This window comes from Mobula hypostoma, chromosome 6 (genome assembly GCF_963921235.1).
Source record: "Mobula hypostoma chromosome 6, sMobHyp1.1, whole genome shotgun sequence".
NCBI classification, from domain to species: Eukaryota; Metazoa; Chordata; class Chondrichthyes; order Myliobatiformes; family Myliobatidae; genus Mobula; species Mobula hypostoma.
This window is the reverse complement of record NC_086102.1, coordinates 184,363,268-184,386,693: the sequence shown is the minus strand read 5'-3', so window position 1 is coordinate 184,386,693 and position 23,426 is coordinate 184,363,268. Positions and strand designations below refer to the sequence as shown.

Sequence of the window (23,426 nt, the reverse complement as noted above, 5' to 3'; positions counted from 1 at the left end):
TTCATCACAGTGGATGTTAGTGGTACTGGACAACAGTAATTGAGGCAGATTACCATGTTCTTTTTAGGTGCCAGTATAATTGAAGCTGTCGAGCATCCTTCAGTGATTCAGGCTTGGTCTGGAATTGCTACTTTGCACGTGAGAAGGCTTTCCAGAAATCATATCTGATTGTACCTGTATTAGATCACAATTACAAGCAAATGAAAATGACTTGCTAGTCTTTTTATTTTTTGTTCCTTTAGTACCTTTAGAGTGAATTTGGTCCATCCATAAATATAATTTTCTACATTTTACAATTTTGCTTTCTAGAATAATCCACCATTGAAATCGAGAAGTTTTCCCTTGGTTTCTCAAGGAAGCTGTTCTCCAGGTGTGCAGAGAAGAGCAAGTCAAAATACTGCTGCTTTTTTTGGTGTCATTCATCATAAGACACAGGGACTGTCAAAGCGATCCCACACCCTGCAACCAGACCATTTGGTGGATGTTCGTGAGGTTGGTAATTCATTTTTGTTGGTCTATTTACTAACTGCCTCCCTTCTTAAGTCACTATATTATGGATTCAAACCCTATCCCAGTTAATTGAATGCAAAAATCCTAGATAAGAATTAATTGAATGGCTGAATGAGTGTTTCACCTTTGAAGTCTTATCTTCTGAAATAGATGTTAAACATAAGTTCTAGCTGTTCATAGTTGCAAAGGAATTCATGGCACTATTTCCAAAATGTGTCCTTTTGTTAGTTTTTTTAAAAAATCATCATTTTTGGGAGCCTGTTCTGCCCAAATGAACTCCTGCTTTTCTGACATGATATTTTATAAATACATTTCAAATATACTGAGGTAGCACCCACACTGCCAAGATTTGTGACCTGTGGATAGTTTAAAATCTCGCCATAGGATACAGCAGGATATGTGTCATTGGCATATGTGGGCAGAGAAATGGGAGATGGAGTTTAATCCAGCCAAGAGTGAAGTGTTGTACGTTGGGAGATCAAATGTAAAGGGACAGTGTTGACAGATGTGCAGAGTTGATAGGATAGGCAAGAAGGCATTCTTACCATAGACGCCAAGTACAAAAGTCAGGAGGATATGCTGCAAGTTTACAAAATTCTGGTTAGGACAGAAGTTGGTGATGAACCTGATGAATGCTGAGGTCGTCTTGATGTACCATGGAGATGGTTACAAAACTTAGTGGCTTCTCCAGTCAGATTTCTGTATTTCTGTTTAATCATTCCTTCCAGATGTTGTGATGATACTATGTGTCAGGGGTAAATGGCTACTTACATCTCTTATTGCAGGTGTTTGCAACCTGGCAATTGTGCAGCATATTACTTGTCATTACAGTTTTGTGTAAATGTTGTTGTCCAGTTTTTGCTGTAGGCAGATAGAAAATGCTTTAACAGCTGGGAAATTATAACTAGAATTAAACATTTGTGCAGACAGCATAAGCATTTGTAATTCTAACATTTAAGATGGGTGGATGAAACATCTAAAAATAGTTGAGTGCACTACCCTGGGAAACCTCTGCATAGATGTCATGATACTCAGATGATTCTCTAACAGTTACAGCAGCCTTCATATGTACCTGGTATATCCACCTGTACTTGCCCCCACTTCTTCCCATGAATTTACTTTTTTGCTGAAATTCCTTAATACCACATACCCTAAAGCTGGTTTGGTGTCAGGATTAGTCACTCATCTTGCCTCTTTAATTCCTATATTCATGGTTGAACTGTTGTAATGATGTCTAAGACCAAAATCGAATAGTCTGGGACAAGTAATTCTTGACAGCAGAAACTGTGTCAATGATATGACCTTTGGCTGATGGAAATGCAAAAGAAGAAACAATTTATCTTGCATTATACGGGATGTCTTTGCATTCTCCAATACATTTTATGATATCTTGACGTTCAAATTGGCTTGTGTAATGGTGTGGTCTTTGGGATAGATTACATACCAGTGAAGATGATTGCTCCCACATTGCTTTTACTTTGACTTTTTGTTTTCATTTTTCCTTAAGAGCAGGTTCTTTGAAATGTGCTTAGGTGTGCAGAGACATGCAAACTGAAGAATGTGAATGAATGGCTCGAGGTTGTGGTGAATGGCTGAAGAAGTGATTGGATGTGAGGTTTTTGTCCTAATTGATGGATGCTGTTGGTACGAGAGTCAATGGCAATTAAACAAAAGGCATACTCTTCAATGATGTTTTGCTTTGAGCAGATGATGAACCAGGCTGAAGGGCAACACAAGGAATTGGTCCGGGCTATTGAAGGACTTCCTCCCTTTGGAGAACAAATATCATCACTGGACCAAGATCTGCTTATGCTCAAAGCCACCACAATGGCAACAATGAACTGTTTAAGTGATTGTTTCCATATTCTCCAACTTCAACAGGCATCCAACCAGAAAAGTTGTTTTTCTACATGTGAAAGAGGTAGAACTACTTTTTACCTCATTCTTCAGATATTAGTGGAAGTGGTCTGTTTAAATTGAATAACAAATGTTTCATGGGCAGCTGGTTATTGATAGTATTGTTGCACTTTGGGAATATGCATGTTTCTCCCTTCGGAAGATGTAAGCTGGTGATAGTGACTGGCTCGTTGTTCTATTCATGGAATGTGTCTTTGAAACAGTGCCTCTTAGAGCATTAGAAGTCTGCATTTGCTGTTTGCCTATAAAGACAGCTTGGTTCAAATGCTGGAGCTCTTGAATTGAAGGTAGCATATTTCAGCCCCAGTGCACAATCTGGATTTTGATATAGACTTTTCAGTGCAAACCTGAGGAAATGACCTTGTGCAGCAAGAAATGCTAAATCTTTCTGTTTATCAGAGTGAAAATAAATATTCCATTGTCTATATAAGAACATAAGAAATAGGAGCAGGAGTTGACTACCTGGTCCATCGAACCTGCTCTGCCAATCAATAAGATCATGGCTGATTTGGCCATGGACTCATCGCCACCCACCTGCCTTTTCCCCATAACCTTTCATTCCTATACTGTGCAAAAATCTATCCAACCTTGTCTTAAATATACTTACTGGTATATTTACTATATTCCACTCCTTCATTAGGCAGAGAATTCCACAGATTCACCATTCTCTGGAAAAAGCAGTTCCTCCTCATCTCCGTCCTAAGTCTACTTCCCCCCGAATCTTGAGGCTATGTCTCCTAGTTTTAGTGTCGCCTACCAGTGGAAACAACTTTCCTGCCTCTGTCTTATCTATCCCTTTCATAATTTTATATATTTCTATGAGATCTCTCATTCTTCCGAATTCCAGCAACTATAGTGCCAGGGGACTCAATCTCTCCTCATAGTCTAGCCCCTTCATCTCTGGAATCAACCTGGTGAACCTCCTCTGCACCGCCTCCAAAGCCACTATATCCTTCCTCAAGTAAGGAGACCAGAACTGCACACAGTACTCCAGGTGCGGCCTCACCAGTACCCTGTACAGTTGCAGCATAACTGCCCTGCTGTTAAATTCAATCTCTCTAGCAATGAAGGTCAACATCCCATTTGCTGCCTTGATAGTCTGCTGAACCAGCAAACCAACCTTTTGTCTCTTCTAAATTCTCTCAGTATTTGAGCGTACACTTTTTCCCTTTAACAAACAGCACAAACACATTTGATTATTATAAGCTTAAAGAAATCAAATGTATATAATATGTAAAGTACAGAAAAGATTGAACAAGTAATTGAGACATTGCTTTGGATACAGTATGTGGTCAATACTTCAGATGCCATTTCAACTGACCACTGTTTAATTACTGCAGGCCATCTTAATTGCATACAAATTGTTTGCAATAAAGGTCAACATGACATTTTATTTAATTGTTTGGTGTCCCTCCAAGTTAACTTTTAGTAATTGGTGTACAAGAGCAAGCAGGGCCCTCTGAAAAAGGCACATTCTCTCACTATTTTAAAAATGTCCATTAACACCTAATATATTCCAAACCTACAGAAAAATATTAAATTTGCCATTGAACAATAGACAGTAACATTATTAGATATTTAAAAGAACAAGGAGGTACTTTGAATGTTGACTGAAGGTAAGTTGATATGTTGCCCAATTTGAATGGAAGCATCGCAAGGTACTGAGGGAAGCAGGGCTGAATATCACTGTGCCTCATCCAGTCTTCGTTGAATATGGAGAATGCCAAAGAACTAAATAGAGATACAGAGAAGTACAGCACAGAAACAGACCCTTTAGCCCTTCTAGTCTGTGCTGAGTCATTTAACTTGCCTATTCCCATTGACCTGCACTGGAACTATATAGCCCTCCATATCCCTGCTAACCGTGTACCGACCAATCTGCTCTTAAATGTTGAAATCGAGCCTGCGTGCTCCACTTGTGCTGGCAGCTCGTTCCACACTCCCTCAGCACTCTTGAGTGAAGTTACCCTTCATGTTCCCTTAAACTTTCCCCTTTCACCCTTAACTTATGACCTCTGGTTGTAGTCCCCCCAACTTCAGAGGAAAAAGCCTGCTAGCATTTGCCCTATCTATACCTCCCATAATTTTGTATAACTCTGTCAAATCTTCTGTCAATCTTCTACATTACAAGGAATAAAGTCAACTTATTCAATCTTTCCTTATAACTCATGTCCTCCAGTCCCAGCAACATCGTTGTAAATTTTCTCTGAACTCTTTCAACTTTATACATCTTTCTGTATGAATTCTCTGTTTTATTTTAAGATGAAAGGAGAGAGAAAAACAAATGGCCAGTCAACCTACTGTCAACGGTGACATAACTTTTAGAAACACAACAATGCAGGACAGACGTAATTAACATTTGGAAATGCATGAGCAGATAAAATAAATACAGATTTATTGAGAGGAAAGTGGTGTTTGATAAATTTGATCATATTCTCAGAAGTAAGCAATTGGCGCAGGGAGTGAGGCTTGTAGCCTTTTCTTTTTTTCTGTAAATGGCTTCCAAAAGCAAATCTTCTATGTAATATTAATGCTCATGAGTTAGAGATAATGGCAGTGTGGATGAACAATGACAAAGGGAAAGAGATTGATGAATAGAGACATGTGAAACTGCATTTTTTTGCTCCAGATTGCAACAAAGGCAAAGTGCTGGATGAACTCAGCAGGTCAAGCAGCATCTGTGGAGGTAAAGACAGTACTGTGTTTCAGTGGAAGATAGCTATATTAGGAGGAGACAGGGAACTCTGAAACAGATTGAATGGTGGTGGGTGGGGCCAAGTGAGGTCAGGGATGATGGTCAGATGGGGGAGAGGGCAATAGGAGCGAGAAATAGCCAGGAATTTGTCATCCTGGTGGGTGACAGTTGGAAAAAGATGATTTTTTAAAAATGAAGCTAGATGGGGACAGAGGGGAAAGGTTGAGGCAGAGGCTGGAAGATGATGTGGAATCTGATTGGGGATGGATAATTGTCCAGTGGTAGATTAGGAAGGGGATAGAAGATTAGTCCAAGAGAGAAGGAACTGAGGTAGATAGGTGCACGGTTGATGAACAGATGTAATCAGGTGGGAGAAAATGACAAATCTAAGCAGTCGAGTGTGTGTCAGTGGGGTGGAATGCTGAGTTGGAGTGAGGAAGGGGCTGGAAAAGTTGACCAAAAGGGAGAGAGAATCTAGGTGAACTAATAGAAGTGGGAAAGGAACACAATGGGTGCAAGTTACCTGAAATTAGAAAATTCCAAGCTCAGCTTTTGGGTTCCAGGCTATCCATTTAGAATATGAGCTGTTGCGTTTGTATTTGACCTTTACAATGACAGTTGAGAAGGCTGAGAACAGACACATCGATGTGGAAACAGGGGGCTGAAACAACATGCAGTCGGAAGGTCAGGGTGGCTTTTGCACACAGAGAACGGATGCTCCTCAAAATGGTCGTCTAGCCAATGCTTGGTCTCATCAATGTAGTGGATGCCATATTAAGAGCACAATGCAATAAGCGAAGTTGGAAGAGGTGCATATGAATCCCTGCCTCACCTGGAAGGGCTGTTTCAGTCCCTAGATTAGTGGTGTCGGGACAAGTGTGGCTTTCGTACAGTTACAGGAAGGAAGGGGTGGATAGGAGGGATGACTGCACCAGGGAGGGTGGAGAGAGTGGTCCTTGCTAAAAGCAGAAGGGTGGGGAAGGGGGGAAAAAAGTGGCTGGGTGTGAAATCCTATTAGAGCTGGCAGAAATGGTGAAGGAGGATTTGCTGGAAATTCAGGCTAGTGGGGTTTAAGGTGAGGATCAAGGTTAGTTATTCAAAGGTCAAAGTAAGTTTATTAGCAAAGTACATATGTCGCCATATACTACCCTCAGACTCATTTTTTGTGGGCATTCACAGTCAATACAAAGAAACACCAGAGAATGAATGAAGACTGCACACAAAAAGATGAACGAACAACAAATGTGTAAGAGCTGACAAACTGCAAATGCAAAAAGAAGTTTTTAAAAAAGTAACAAGTATCGACAATATGAGTTAGAGTCTTTGAAAATGAGTCCATAGGTTGTGGGAACAGTTCAGCTTTGGGGATTAGTGAAGTTATCCCCTCTGGTTCAAGAGCCTGATAGTTGACGGGTATTAACTGTTCCTGAACTTGGTTTCGTGGGACCTGAGGCTCCTGTACCACCTTGATGGCAGCCAAGAGAAGAGAGCATGTCCTGGGTGGTGCGATAGTGGGTGGTCCTTGTAGATATGCTCAGTGTTGGGGAGAGTTTTTATTTGTGATCGACTGGGCTGTATCCACTACGTTTTGTAGACTTTTCCATTCAAGGGCATTGTGGTTTCCATACCAGCCCATGATGCAACCAGTCAGTATACTCTCCACATGCATCGACAGAAGTTTGTCAAAATTTTAGATGACATGCTGAATTTTCGTAAGCTTCTAATGAAGCAGAGGTGCTGCTGTGCCTTCTTTGTAATGGCACTTGTATGCTGGATCCAGGTCGGATCCTCTGAAATGATAATGCTGAGGAATTTAAAGTTGCTAACCCTCTCCACCTCTGATCCCCAATGAGGGCTGGCTCCTGGACCTCCGGTTTCCTCTTCCTGTAGTCAAAAATCAGTTCTATTCCATGTGAGGAGAGGTGGGGAAGGTGAGCGTAGCCATCCAGGTAATAAAGGAAATGTGCGTGCGGCTTAATTAACTACAGAGCAGGGAAAGCCAGATTTCCTGAGAACAAGGGTATTTCAGAAGTTCAGGTATGTAAATTATCACCTTGAGAATAGATGCAGTGGATGTGAAGAAACTAAGAAAAACAGATGGCATCTTTGCAAGAGACATGGTGGGAGGAGCTGTAGTCAAGATGGCTGTGGGAATCAATGGATATAAAGTAGATATTGGTTAATGGTGCAGTAAATTTGACCAGTGTCTGTCTCTCTCTCGTTCAGTGTTGCAGGAGGATGATGTTTGGGTCTTGGGCAAGGTTTAATTGACATGGTTTGTGTATTGGACTCTGCAGTTCATATTGTTTTTGGGGGTTATTCCTTTTTCATTGCTATTTGCGCAATTTTGATGGAGGCACTTTGACACAGACTGGATCTGCGGCCTGCAGGCAACCAATGACACAGCGCTAATTTCAGCTGAACTGCACTAAACTGAACATTTCTTCATTGTTTCTATGACTTTGTGGTTTCCAGCTCTCCTCAGTTGCCCTGCATCTGCCAACATTAGAGGTAATGTGCAATAACCTACCAATCAGTACATCATTGGGCTATGGAGGGTGCTACCCACATGGTCATAGTGTGGAGATGCAAACTCAATACGGATAGCTTCATCAACAATGATGACGAGATGACAACAGGGAAGAGCTAGAGCGGCTGGCATAATGGTGTAGCACAACAACTTGAATCTCAATGTGGAAAAGACCAAAGAGATGACTGAGGACTTCAGGAAAGTGCAGGCTTACCACTGCACATACACAGCTCCTCTGTGGAGAGAGTTAGGAGCACCAAGTTTCTGGGAATGCTGATAAAGGATGATCTCACCAGGTCCCTCAACTTCAGCTCTTTGGTCAAGAAAATACAGCAGAGACTCCATTTCCTGAGGAGAATGAGACGATTGAACCTTCCCCCTCCCACATTCCTCCCCTCCCCCCCACACATTCCTCGTGAAACTTCCCCCCCCACACATTCCTCGTGAACAATCCCCCCCCACTCTCCACATTCCTTGTGAACCTTCCTCCCCACTCTCCACATTCCTCGTGAACCTCCCCCCCACTCTCCACATTCCTCGTGAACCTTCCCCCCCACATTCCTCGTGAACCTCCCCCCCCACTCTCCACATTCCTCGTGAACCTCCCCCCCACTCTCCACATTCCTCATGAACCTTCCCCACCCACATTCCTCGTGAACCTCCCCCCCCACTCTCCACATTCCTCGTGAACCTCCCCCCACATTCCTCCCCTCCCCCCCACTCTCCACATTCCTCGTGAACCTTCCCTCCCACTCTCCACATTCCTCGTGAACCTTCCCCCCCACTCTCCACATTCCTCGTGAACCTCCCCTCCCCCCCACTCTCCACATTCCTCGTGAACCTCCCCCCCCACTCTCCACATTCCTCCCCTCCCCCCCACTCTCCACATTCCTCGTGAACCTCCCCCCCACTCTCCACATTCCTCGTGAACCTTCCCCCCCCACTCTCCACATTCCTCGTGAACCTTCCCCCCCCACTCTCCACATTCCTCGTGAACCTTCCCCCCCCACTCTCCACATTCCTCGTGAACCTTCCCCCCCAACTCTCCACATTCGTCGTGAACCTTCCCCCCCAACTCTCCACATTCGTCGTGAACCTTCACCCCCCACTCTCCACATTCGTCGTGAACCTTCCCCCCACTCTCCACATTCGTCGTGAACCTTCCCCCCACTCTCCACATTCCTCGTGAACCTCCCCTCCCCCAACTCTCCACATCCCCCAACTCTCCACATTCCTCGTGAACCTCCCCTCCCCCCTCCACATTCCTCGTGAACCTCCCCCCCCACTCTCCACATTCCTCGTGAACCTTCCCCCCCACTCTCCACATTCCTCGTGAACCTCCCCCCCCACTCTCCACATTCCTCGTGAACCTCCCCCCCACTCTCCACATTCCTCGTGAACCTCCCCCCCACTCTCCACATTCCTCGTGAACCTTTCCCCCCCACTCCCCACATTCCTCCCCTCCCCCCCACTCTCCACATTCCTCGTGAACCTCCCCCCCACTCTCCACATTCCTCGTGAACCTCCCCGTCCCACTCTCCACATTCGTCGTGAACCTTCCCCCCCCACTCTCCACATTCCTCGTGAACCTTCCCGTCCCACTCTCCACATTCGTCGTGAACCTTCCCCCCCCACTCTCCACATTCCTCCCCTCCCCCCCACTCTCCACATTCCTCGTGAACCTCCCCTCCCCCCCCACTCTCCACATTCCTCGTGAACCTCCCCTCCCCCCCACTCCCCACATTCCTCGTGAACCTTCCTTCCCACTCTCCACATTCCTCGTGAACCTTCCCCCCCACTCTCCACATTCCTCGTGAACTTCCCCCCCCACTCTCCACATTTCTCGTGAACCTTCCCCCCCCAACTCTCCACATTCCTCGTGAACCTTCCCCCCCACTCTCCACATTCCTCGTGAACCTTCCCCCCCACTCTCCACATTCCTCGTGAACCTTCCCCCCACTCTCCACATTCCTCGTGAACCTTCCCCCCCACTCTCCACATTCCTCGTGAACCTTCCCCTCCCCACTCTCCACATTCCTAGTGAACCTTCCCCTCCCCACTCTCCACATTCCTCGTGAACCTTCCCCCCCACTCTCCACATTCCTCGTGAACCTTCCCCCCCCACTCTCCACATTCCTCGTGAACCTTCCCCCCCACTCTCCACATTCCTCGTGAACCTTCCCCCCCACTCTCCACATTCCTCGTGAACCTTCCCCCCCCCCCACTCTCCACATTCCTCACGTTCTAACCAATTTGTACAGGAGCAGCATTGAGTGTGTCCTGATCAACCACAAGTTCCTACAAAGGAGTGTAACGACTGCTGGAAGGATCGCTGGGATCTCTTTTCCCCTTCATCAGAAATGTTTATCAGGAGCGCTGTGTACGCATGGCTCTTAGCATTGTTAATGATCTCTCCCATCCACCCAACAATCTCTGATCCCCTACCATCATGCAGGAGGTACTGTAGCATTAGGACAAGAACTTTTATGATGGGAAACAACTTCCCCCAGACCCTTAGCACCACCCAGGTCTCATTAGGCATGAAGAACCAGTAAGCTTTAGACTGTTTACTTTTTGACCTGTGTCATAAAGGCACCTTGTTATTTGTTAATTTACTAGTGGGCAATATTATTTTGTGCGTTATATGTGTGAGTTTTATGTACTGTGTTGAGCACCTTGGTACGGAGGGATGTTGTTCGGCTTGGTGGTATACATTTGACTGACAATAAACTGAACTTGATATTGCTCCTGCTTTTTGTGTTCTTAAGCTGGGATAGTATTCCTAGAAAAGGGAATGCTAGGAAGATTTACCTTTTCCACCCACATCTCCCATCCCTTCTCAAAATCTCTAAATGTAAGCAGAGAAAAAAATTATATAGAAACTTGGGTATCTCAACTCTGAGGCACAGATAATCTGCTGGTGCTCGCTGCACCAGTAGAGCAGAGCAGTGAATATAAAGGTAACCATCTTCTTTTAGGCCTATCATTTTTTTTTTGAACCATTGTGACCGTTACGTTGACTATAGACTGAAAAGAACCTTCTGAAACCGTGTGATTTTGATGCATCTTTGAAACTGATAAATTTTAAATAATTTATTAGGAAGCAATGCCACTTCGATAACAGCTGAAGCAACCTGAGATCCATGAAACGTTAACTGAGCTGTTTTGCCAGGGTTACAAATTGTAATGCTCAACTGTCAGAGACTAAAAATATTAATTATTGATTAGCTGTATGTGGTAATAACACTGACCATAACTATAACTTTCAATTTTTAAGCTTTTGTTTTGCATTTTGATAATTATAGTTCACAACATATCAAATTAATTTTTGTAGCACTGGTTGATATGTCACACGGTACTTCCAAACATGGTTGATTTTCAAGATGTGCTTGGCAGTATCAAGTTTCAGTAGGTTTGATAGACGCAGATTAAAATGAATGCACTAGTCAGTATCTTGATACCTGTGGTGACGATAGTAGGCGTTGCCTCAGACTTCTTTCATTGGTTTCCTTTTGTAGATTTTCTTTGGTGACTGAGAAATCTGATTAGTTTGAATGGTTAGCAGTTTTCTCTCGGTTGTGATTATGAAAAAATTCAAAGCTAGCTTACCACTTGTTTCAGGAACAACAATTGAATGGTTGGAGCCGAAATTATCACTATCAGACAACCTCAAGAACGGAAATGAACATCAGTCGTCAACTGAGAAGACTCAGTCAAAAGCTGCTTGTGAAGATCAGCCAGCTTCTGAACACTACCAAATGACACGGGTGAGGCACTTTTAAAAGTAAATCTACAATTTTCAACATCCTAACTTTATTAACCTTAATATACTGAGATAAACAACATTCACCCCCCCCCCCAAAACTCCTATTAAGCCCTTTAATGAATGTTAGGAATATGGCAATTATTTACCTTGCAAATGGTTTAATGTTTTAGATTTTGATCTTGTTTTTGATTCATTCCTGTTGTAGGATAGTTTTTGGGTGTGGTTTATTTCAGGATCATTCTGTTGTTTTGCCCTGGGGATGAAATATAAGGTCACCTACAACCTGAAGGAATACTTGGCTGACTTGAAATTCTTAAAGATTCAGTTCTTATTTTATCCCTACCAAAAGCCTTTTCTTGTCAGCTACAATTTTCAGTGTATTGATGTAATACCACATACTTAACATTTAAAATATGTTTTTATGAAATATTATAGAAATATAAGACATTGCATGTCGGTCTACCTTTATATCTAAAATATATTATTTTTCTACAAAATGCAGGTGTTTTATAGCTAAGTTTAACAATCAATTCTGTCAAATTATTTACGCCATGAATACTGTAAAGGAGAAGCTATTTTTATGTATTTTTCCTTTCGGTTTCACACAACATAAGACACAAAATGGGACAGTAGATTTGTATGTGAATTGAGAATGCAATAAAAGTTATAAATTTTGAAATGCAATCTCTCCTTACAGAAATGCCCTTGCATACTTTTTCATCATTTTGGGAAGTGGAGTGACCAATTCAATCTTGCTGAGCCAGGGTTACAGGAGAATGCATTAGGCTATAAGAAAGCTGTAACTGTCCCTCTCGTACTGCATTACAATTTTCCTAAGGTCTGTATTCTCAGGAATCGCCAGGCTGCTTGAGCTGTTTCCTGTTGTGCCAGCTAACTTATTAAAATAGTATACTGCTTTATCATTGTAACCCACATGCTGTTGCAGTTCCCTAACTTTCCTTCCTGTTGTACTTTTCAAATAAGCCATTCATATTCCTCCTTCTATGACATTGTTGAAGTCAGTTTTCATTATAAAGTCTTGTATTCTTAGCTTTGAGGTACTGAAAAAGTTATTTCTCCCAGCTTTCCCCTTCATTCCTTATTTCAGGATGCTGATGTCAATTCATCGCTGATACTTTGCTAATTTGGAAAAGCTAATACTTTGGTCATAACTGCTGTTTGCAAATGCAGCATTGTAGTTATTGGCCTTTGTAAACCTGTCAAACTTGCAAAATTATAAACAAAGTTGTTACACATTTCATTTTTATTAATATATGTATATGAAAAGCACAGGAATGGTTATCCAAGACCCTGTCCCTGCCCTCGTCACCTATTTAAAAACAGGTGTTGAACCCAGCATCTTTAAGTTAAAAGCACTATTGCAATTTATTGTGGGATTATTCTCATTTGCATGATATTTATTGGAGAATTGCCATATTACAAATTTAGCAAATTTTAAAATTAAACCTTTTAATTATTAACCGGCTCTACGTTCATTCATTTTAACAGTCAATCAGCATTAAGAGGAATCTTCATGAAAATTCTGAATTGTCGTGACTTTTGCTCTTTGATATCTGTAAGCTTATTGACTAAGATATTAATTTTATTTTGTTCATGTTAATTGATGTGGATTGAGAGTTTTTGAGTAACATATTTCATGCAACATGTGACAGGTGACCCCTGCGTTAGGGGGGGAGTGGGGCAGGGGAAGGAGTTACATGGTGACTTTCTGTAATGTGAAGCCACAATATTTTGTGTCTGTTTATTTACTTTTGTTTTCACTAAAAAATTTGTAAGAGTGATTTTTTATTCTCTATCTCAGGTCTTTGATGTCAGTGATCTGTGAATTCTGTAAGGGTGTATTTACAGTACACATCCTATTGAATAGACAAGTGAACAGAGGAGTTGAGGTGGCTTCAGATTGGGACTGAATCCCAAAAGGAGGAATTTTTACAATGCCTAGGAGATGGGCCCGATCAGAAGTTGTTCTAAAAATCTATGAGGGAAAAGGGAATTCTGGATTTAGCGTTGTGCAGTGATGCAGATTTGATTAAGGAATTGAAGATGAAAGAACTTAGGAGATAGTGATCATAATGTGATACAATTCACCCTGCAATTTGAGATGGAGAAGCTAAAACTGGATGTATCGGTATCACAGCTGAATAAAGGTAACTGCAGAAGCTTGAGAGAGGAAGTGCCAAGATTGATCTGAAGGGTACACTAGCAGGGATGACAAAACATCATTAAAGTCAGGAATTTCTGGAAGCAATTGGAAGATGTGGGATCGGTTCATCCCAAAGAAGGAGAAGCATTCTGAAAGCAGGACGAGGCAACCATGGCTCACAGTGAACTCAAGGACAACATAAAAGCAAGAGAAGGCATACAATATAGCAAAAATTAGAAGAAACTAGAGCAGTGATAATGTTTTAAAAGCCAACAAAAGGAAACTCAAAAAGCAATAAGAGAAAAGATGAAATGTAATATAAAAGAGAATACCAAAGTTTTTTTCAAGCATGTAAAGAGTAAAAGAGTGGACATCGGGAAATGATGCTGGAGAGGCAGTAATGGGGGACAAAGAAATGGCAGATGTAGTGAATAAGTATTTTGATTAGTCTTCACTATGAAGAAAAAGATTAGAAGTATTAGCTTTATTTGTCACATGTACATTGAAACATACAGCGAAATGTGTCTCAGTGAGGATTGTGCAGCCCGCAGGTGTTGCCCAACTTACAGCGCAGGCCCACAACTCACTAATCCTTATCATCTGTCTTCGGAATGTGGGAGGAAACTGGAACATTCTGAGGAAACCCACGTGGTTATGACAAATTCCTTAAAGATAGCAGAGGGAATCTGAAGCTGAAAGTAGATAAGTCACCTGGACCAGATGGACTACACTGCCAGGATTCTGAAAGGGGTAGCTGAAGAGATTGTGGAGGCATTAGGGATCTTTCAAGAATCACTAGATTCTGGGATCGTTCCGGTGAACTGGAAAATCACAAATGTGAAGGGAAAAAGGAAAAAACAGGAAATTATAGGCCATTTAGGCTTCCATTAGTGGTTGACAGGATGTTAGAGTCCATTGATAAGGGTTAGGTTTTCAAGTACTTTGAGGCACATGATAAAATAGGCCAAGGCCGGTATTGTTTCCTTAAGTAAAAAATCTGTCTAACCAATCTGTTGGAATTCTTTGAGGAAGTAACAATCAGATAGACAAAGACTCACTTTCAGTGTCATAGAGCACTATAGCACAGTAACAAATTCTTTGACCTTCTAGTCTATGCTGAATTGTTATTCTGCATAGTATGGGAGGGGTATGGAGACCACAGCCTTCCCTACCCCTCCCATACACATACTTATCCAATCTTCCCTGGAATGTCACAATCAAACCCGCATTCGTCATTTGCTCTGGCAGCTCGTTCCACAACCACACCACCTCTGAGTGAAGACTTTTCCCCTCTGGTTCCACTTAAATACTTCTACTTTCACCTTTAACCTTTGATCTAGCCTCACCCAACCTCAGTGGGAAAAGCCTGCTTGGATTTACTAAAGTCTTATACAGCTTCAACATAACATCTTCTCATCTGTACTTAATACTCAGATTTTGGAGAACCAATGCGCCACAAGTTCTCTGACAACCCCATCTACCTGTGAGACCACTTTCGAGGAATTATAGATCTTATAGATATCATATACTTGCATTTTCAGAAGGCCTTTGACAAAATATTGCACATGAAGCTGTTAAACAAGATGGGAACCCATGGTCTTACAGGGGGAAAAAAATGCCAGATGGAATACAGTGTAAGAAAGTGTATGGTCATACTCTTTGGTAGAAGGAATAAAGGTATGGACTGTTTTCTAAATGGGAAGCAAATTCAGAAATCAGTGGTGCAAAGGGACTTGGGAGTCCTCATGTAGGTTTCCCTAAAGTTTATCTTGCAGCTTGAGTTGGTAGTGAGGAAGGCAGTGTTAGTGCTCATTTAGAGAGGACTAGAATATGAAAGCAAGGATGTAATTCTAAGGCTTTATAAGGCATAGGTCAGACTATGTTTGGAGTTTTGTGATCAGTTCTGGGCCCCCATATGTAAGCAAAGATGTGCTAGCAATGGAGAGAGTCCAGAGGAGGTTTACTTGCTGGAGTTAAGAAAAATGAAGGAGGATCTCAGTTAAACCCACTGAATATTGAAAGGCCTAGATAGTGAGGACCTGGAGAGGATGTTTTCTATAGTGGGAGAGACTCAATTGTTAGAATAGAAGTACCTCCCTTCAGAACAGAGATAAGGAGGAATTTCCTTAGCCAGTGAATGGTGAATCTGTGGAATCCATTGCCATGTGGTTTGCAGGCCTTCATTGTGTATATTCAAAGCAGAGATTGATAGGTTCTTGATTAGTAAGGCATCAAAGATTACAAGGAGAAGGCAGGAGAATAGTCTTGAAAGCAAATGGGGGAAACAGACTCAAAGGGCAAAATGGCCTTCTGCTTCTAAAAGAAACATATAAACTCTGTACTCTCAATATTTCACTTTCCAACATCCACTTTCCCACTTTCCCACTTACCAACATCCCTTTGCTAGAAAACAACCTATCACAAACTAATGCTGCCAAATCTCTTCTGATGCCATCAGAATTAGCCCTTCTCTAATTTCGAATCTTAACCTGAGGACCAATCCAACTCTTCTGCATAATTATCTTGAAATAGGATCCATTGTTCCCCTACTTGTGTCACTGCACTATCTTGCTCACTAACAGGAGATCCAGCATCATGCCATCCCTACTTGGGACCTCTACGTATTGATTAAGGAAACTTTTATTGCATATTTGCCAAGCTCCCTCGCTCTCCTCGCTTTACACTTATGACTGTGAGGTTAAGCACATCTCCGGTGCCATATTTAAGTTTGCTGATGACACCACTGTTATTGGCTGGATCAAAGGTGATGAGGAATCAGCAGTATAGGAGGGAGATTAAAAATCTGACTGAGTGGTACCACAACAACAGCCTCTCACTCAATGTCAACAAAATCAAAGAGCTGATTATTGTTTTCAGGAAGAGGAAACTGGAGGTCTATGAGCCAGTTGTCATCGGGGAGCAGAAGTAGAGAGGTTAACGACTTTAACTTCCTTGGTGTTATCATTTCAGAGGACCTGTCCCGGAGCTCAGTACATAAGTGCAATTACAAAGAAAGCACACAACACCACAACTTAAAAGCTTGCAAAGATTTGGCATGACATCTAAAATTTTGATGAACTTGTATAGCATATTGACTGGCATCATCACAGCCTGGTATGGAAACATCAATAACCTTGAATGGAAAATCCTCCAAACTCTATATATACAGCCCAATCCATCATGGGTAAAGCCATCCCCACCAGTGAGCACATCTACATGGAGTGCTGTTACAGGAAAACAGCATCCATTATCAAGGACCCCCCATCACCCGGGACATGCTCTCTTCTTGCTGTTGCCATCAGAAAGAAGATCCAGGAGCCTTGGGACCCACACCACCAAGTTCAGGAATAGCTATTACTCTTCAACCATCAGGCTGTTGAACCAAAGGGAATAACTTCTCTTGCCCCATCACTAAATTGTTCTCACAACCTATGGACTCACTTTCAAAGACTTTGTCTCATCTTCTCGGTATTTATTACTTATTTATTTCTTCTGCTTATTTTTATTTTCTGTTTAGTTTTAACAGTTTGTTGTCTTTCTCACATTGTTTGTTGGTCCTGTTGGGTGCAGTCTATCACTGATTCTGATAAGGTTCTTGGATTTACTGTGTGTGCCTGCAAGAAAACAAACCTTACGGTTGTACCTGGTGACATTTATGTACTTTGACAATCCTATCCAGTCCTTTTGCAGTATGGGAGTCCCAGTCAATATGAGGAAATTTAGAATCATCTACTTTCACAACCTTATTTTTGTTGCAACTGTTCACAAATTTGCACCTCGACATCCCGCTGACTATTGGGAGTTCTACAGTATAATCCCATTATTGCCATTGAGTAGTGCTGTAATTAACCAGCATGATCAGCTGAAAAGAACTGGAGGCCAGTTCAATTCAGTCTTCCTAATATCTTTCTTTGCTTCTCAAATTCCTTTGTTCAAAATCTTTTAAAGTATTTTGCACTATGATTTTGTTAATATTAAAACCATCATATTTTCAGTAATCAATGATGGAAGGTATGTTTTTTTTAAATTAAAGGTTCATAATACAAAGGAGAGAGTGTCAACAAATGTGTTACATTAAGGTAATTTGTAATGAGCAATTACTTTGTAATCTGTAGGTTCATGGCCATTCACTCTGCTGCAACTTAATATTCTATACAATTTACTGCATCATTGTTCCGACCTTTTAGATTTCCATGAGGTTTTCGGTTTTGGATATATTAACTGCTTAATGTGGATTGTGATTTTTTTTGTTTTTGTCTTTGATTTGAAATTTTCTTTAAACCTTATCCCATTTTCTTTGGTTTTGGATGCAAGTCTGTACTAATCTGGAATAGTCTTTGTTGCGATTATAAGACCGTAAGATATGGAGCAGAATTAGGCCATTTGGCCCAACAAGTCTGCTCCACCATTTCATCATGATTGATCCAATTTTCCTCTCAGCCCCAATCTTCTGCCTTCTCCTTGTATCCGTTCATGCCCTGTCTAATCAAGAATCTGTCAACCTCTGCCTTAATTATACCCAATGGCTTAGCCTCCTCAGTCATCTGTGTCAAAGAATTCCACAGATTCACCATCTCTGGCTAAAGAAATTCCTCCTTATCTCCATTCTGAAAGTACATCCATCTATTTTGAGGCTGTGTCCCCTGGTCTTAGACTCTGTCACCACAGGATGTGGTCTCTCTTTCCACATCCACTTTATCAAGGCCTTTCAACATTTGATGGGTTTTTAAATGAGGTCACACCTCATTCTCCTGAATTCCAGTGAGCAGAGGCCCAGAACCACCAAACACATCTCGTGACAAGCCTTTCATTCTTGGAATCTAACCTGCAAACCCATGTGTTGTCAAGTCTATTTTAGAAGCTTTCATTGTTTCACTAAAACTTTCTGACAAAAGTATTTTATTTTTCATCACAATTTCTGCGGTGCAGCCAGATCACCATCTTTAATCTTTAAATCCATTTTAAACTGAGTGTGTAATGTTTATTTTTACGAAAAGGTCAAGGAATCAGAATGAAGTATTTTGCTTATGCCCTTGTCTGATAAATTTTTCATTGTAGCGTTTTCGCTTCAAGCTTCAATTCCAACCACCCCTGTCACTCAAGACCACAAAGCGATCTAATTTCGATTTATTACATTGTTCTTGTTTAATTTCAACATGTGAGTGATGATCATCATTACGTACCATGACATATGACATGGGTGATCATGGTCATGATTGTTCTTGGCAAGTTTTTCTACGGAAGTAGTTTGCCATTGTCTGCCTGGCGTCAGTTGTCACATTACCAAGACTTCTGTTATACAACAATCCATCACCTGCTCCCATAGTTTCATGTGATCCTGATCGGGGGGCTACAGGGGTGTTGCACCTTGCTCAAGGGTGACCTGCAGGGAAGGAATGCCTCGCACCTCCTTTGGTAGAGATGTATCTCCATCCCACCACCCATATAATAGTCTTGCAAATTATTTACTTGTGTCTTCTTTCTTTGATTGCTTCTAGTTGGGTGGCACAATTTGAATTTGGCACATTTCCTCAAATCCATGTCAGTGAAACACATGTTAAATGTTACAGTCCATGCATAAAAGGCAAAATCCATTTAACTACATTTCGTTCTTTTCACATCATCTTTATCACTGCAGACCTTTTGAGTTGTGTACTTTCAGTTGTTTAAGCTTGCCCTGAAATACGGGACAGATTGACCAATATTTCATCTTTCTTCTCATGATGTATGAGCATGTGTAAAAATTAACAAGCTAAGGATTAGTTGTATGCTTATACAGATTTAACTTCTAGAATATGAAATAATCTTTCATTATTTTCTATTTCAGATTCCTTGCCTCTGCATTTTTTTTCTGCTTGTCAACATTCATTAAGGGTTGGAATATTATCTAAACCTGTACCTATTTATTTTCAACTTCATGTTACATTCCCTTGCCAATGCTCCGCAGGATTTAGTGGCTATATTCCACAAAGCAATGTTTGCCTTTCAGCCTTGGTTACTTATTTGCTTCTAATATAATTAATTTATTTCAGATTTAATTTAACAAGAAGTCTAAGGATTTTTATTCCCAACATTCTACGATTTGCTGTTATTGAACAGAATTTCAGGAGAAATAATTGAGGAGAGCTATGACTTTATTTTAAATTTATGTGATGATTGATCACTTGTGAACCATTTGGTGTAAGAACCTAAAAGTGAACAGGTCAAGAAACTCAATTGTGGTTTACATAAGTTGCTCTTTTTCTCACCCAGGAGTGAAAATAAATATGTATGTGCCATCACACAGTATGGAAATTGGTCCCTTCTGTTCACTGTGGTGTGTTGGCCATCAAATATCTTATTACACCAATAGTATTTTCAAGCATTTGGCCGTAGCCTTTCATGTGTTCACATAGATGCTGACCATTCAGTAAGAATATTAGCCTTCACTCTCCCCTTGAAAGTGTGTTTCAGTTTTTTAATACTCTTGAGTGTTTAAAACAAAAACTGCTACCCCCTGAATTAAATCTATAGCCACTGGGTGAACATGTATCCAATATGACAGGGGTTCCCTACATTTTTTATACCATGGGCCAATATCATGAAGCAAAAGGTCCGGGAATGCAGGTTGGGGAAACACTGTGCTAAGGAAAAAGTTCATAAATGTTAAGAAAGTTAGTGGTTGTGGGATGTACTGAAGATGTGAACGATGCTGTTCAAATTCGGGATACATCCTTCGTGCTTTTCAACGTTCTTTAACTCGATGCACAAGCTACAAGTTTGCATCAGCTTCCTTATATTCAGTGAATGCACTGAAGTTGTTACATCTCAATTTTCCTTAAAGTTTCATCTTTCACTTTATCTTCATTAGTTATTTAAGTTAAGTAGTTTACATTCTACTACCAACACAAAGGATGTTTTGAATAAATCTCTTGTTCGTTTTACAAGTGATTTGGAATCTCCCATTTTACTTCACTATTTTCTGCGTGTGGTTACACTAGATTCAGGAATTGTAACCTTGGGGGTTTTCATTGCTGTGGTACAATATTGGAAATCCCCCCAGTCAAAACTGGTCTCTGTTGAGCGAGCCAATATCTGCCTAAATGTGCCAAGATTTTCACTTGTTTTCACTAACATCTTTAGTCTGGTAATGCAGGTTTATGGATACATATTACAGTACTGTACATAAGTCTTAGGTGCATGTATGTAGCTAGGATGCATAATACTTTTATAAAGTATAGTATTTGTCTATTTGGAGTGGAGAGTGAGTTGTAAATCTGCTGGGAGCAAAGGTTATAGGGAATGCTGCAGGAGGGCTGAGGGACAGGTGGCAGAGAAGCGGTGCCAGAGGTAGGCAGTGGCATCGATGCAGACACACCCAGCCCTGAGACACCAGGCAAGGTCAATTGATTCCAAACAATTGATTTATCGATCGTTACAGAATGTCTCTCTGGTGCTTCCCGCTCCCTCCCCTCTCCCTTCCTCTTTTCCCAACCATGCTTCCCCTCTTCTTGACCCTTTCCCACTCCAGTCCACAGTAGAGGCCCATATCAGAATCAGGTCTATCATCACTCACACATGTCATGATTTGTTTTTTGTAGTAGTACAGTGCAATACATAAAATTACTACAGTTCTGTGCACAATTCTTAAGCACCCTAGCTATGTACAGTGGCATGCAAAAGTTTGGACACCCCTGGTCAAAATTTCTGTTACTGTGAATAGCTAAACGAATAAAACGTGAACTGATTTCCAAAAGGCATAAAGTTAAAGATAACACATTTCTTTAATATTTTAAACAAGAAAACTTTTTTATTTCCATCTTTTACTGTTTCAAAATAACAAAAAAGGAAAAGCGCCTGAAGCAAAAGTTTGGGCACCCTGCACGGCAGTACTTAGTAACACCCCCTTTGGCAAGTATCACAGTTGTAAATGTTTTCTGTAGCCAGCTAAGAGTCTTTCAATTTTTGTTTGGGGGATTTTCACCCATTCTTCCTTGCAAAAAGCTTATAGTTCTGTGAGATTCTTGGGCCATCTTGCATGCACTGCTCTTTTGAGGTCTATCCACAGATTCTCGATGATGTTTAGGTCAGGGGATTGTGAGGGCCATGGCAAAACCTTCAGCTTGCGCCTCTTAAGGTAGTCCATTGTGGATTTTGAGGTGTGTTTAGGTTCATTATCCTGTTGTAGAAGCCATCCTCTTTTCATCTTTGGCTTTATTACAGACGGTGTGATGTTTGCTTCCAGAATTTGCTGGTATTTAATTGAATTCATTCTTCCCTCTACCAATGAAATGATCCCAGTGCTACTGGCTGCAACACAAGCCCAAAGCATGATCGATCCACCCCCGTGCTTAACAATTGGAGAGGGGTTCTTTTCATGAAATTCTGCACCCTTTTTTCTCCAAACGTACCTTTGCTCATTGCAGCCAAAAAGTTCTATTTTATATTCATCAGACCACAGGACTTGTTTCCAAAATGCATCAGGTTTGTTTGGATGTTCCTTTGAACCTTTTGAATAGAACTTTTTGGCCACAATGAGCAAAGGTATGTTTGGAGGAAAAAAGGGTGCAGAGTTTCATCAAAAGAACCCCTCTCCAACTGTTAAGCATGGGGGTGGATCGATCATGCTTTGGGCCAATGGCATGGGGAACATTTACTGGTAGAGGGAAGAATGAATTCAATTAAATACCAGCAAATTCTGGAAGCAAACATCACACTGTCTGTATAAAAGCCAAAGATGAAAAGAGGATGGCTTCTACAACAGAATAATGAACCTAAACACACCTCAAAATCCACAATGGACTACCTCAAGAGGTGCAAGCTGAAGGTTTTGCCATGGTCCTCACAGTCCCCCGACCTAAACATCATCGAGAATCTGTGGATAGACCTCAAAAGAGCAGTGCATGCAAGATGGCCCAAGAGCCTCACAGAACTAAAAGCCTTTTGCAAGGATGAATGGGCGAAAATCCCCCAAACAAGAATTGAAAGACCCTTAGCTGGCTACAGAAAGCAGTTACAAGCTGTGATACTTGCCAAATGGGGTGTTACTAAGTACTGACCAGGCAGTGTGTCCAAACTTTTGCTTTGGGCCTTTTTCATTTTTTGTTATATTGAAACAGTAAAAGATGGAAATTAAAAAGGTTTTCTTAAAATATTAAAGAAATATGTCATCTTTAACTTTATGCCTTTTGGAAATCAGTTCATCTTTTACTCGCTTAGGTATTCACAGTAACAGAAAGTTTGACCAGGGGTGCCCAAACTTTTGCATGCCACTGTATATGTACCTAAGACTTTTGCACAGTACTGTACGTGGGAATGTACAGCGGCCGCTTTGGATTATCGAATCCCACTCTGTGACTTTGTATAATTAAAGATGGCTAGTGACATTATTTGTCTGAAGGCAAGTACCAGGTTTCAGATCAAGAGCAATACAATGGAAAAACATATGCTGGTGATATTAAACCTGATTCTGATATTTGTATTTTTTTATATTTATATATAGTCCCAGTTCCTAAGATCTGCAGTTCAAGATAGAGAAACTGAAATACTGCTTCCTTTCATCACGTGTTAATTTATACTTAACCTCGATGTTTAGTTTAGAATCAACTAAAAAAATGTTCTGTGCATCACTTTTATTAACATAATTTTGTCTATAGGAACCTGAAGAAATAAACCCAGATGATGAAAGAGAAGATTCTATTGAGGATGAGGAGGAAGATAATCTGGAAGTGGTTGAAGAGCAGCGTAGCGTGATATTACACTTGTTATCTCAGCTGAAGCTTGGTATGGATTTGACACGAGTAAGTACATAGTATGTTATCTATTATTGTGCTACGCATAACAACTTCTACCATTTTAAGTGCTC

General features: G+C 41.1%; 1 protein-coding gene across 4 annotated transcripts in view; it reads left to right on the top strand.

Moving 5' to 3' along the window:
• The window catches only part of osbpl11 (oxysterol binding protein-like 11), a 138,978-nt gene that overhangs the window by 72,961 nt on the left and 42,591 nt on the right, over window positions 1-23,426 (top strand). For 2 of the 4 annotated variants that reach the window (XM_063052425.1, XM_063052427.1), the window contains exons 5-10: window positions 310-492; window positions 2,218-2,431; window positions 5,057-5,113; window positions 11,274-11,419; window positions 12,116-12,256; window positions 23,218-23,361. In XM_063052425.1, the coding sequence (XP_062908495.1) occupies window positions 310-492; window positions 2,218-2,431; window positions 5,057-5,113; window positions 11,274-11,419; window positions 12,116-12,256; window positions 23,218-23,361 (885 nt within the window). The remainder of the gene's footprint in view (window positions 1-309; window positions 493-2,217; window positions 2,432-5,056; window positions 5,114-11,273; window positions 11,420-12,115; window positions 12,257-23,217; window positions 23,362-23,426) is intronic. The other 2 variants (XM_063052426.1, XM_063052428.1) reach the window with 2 other exon arrangements.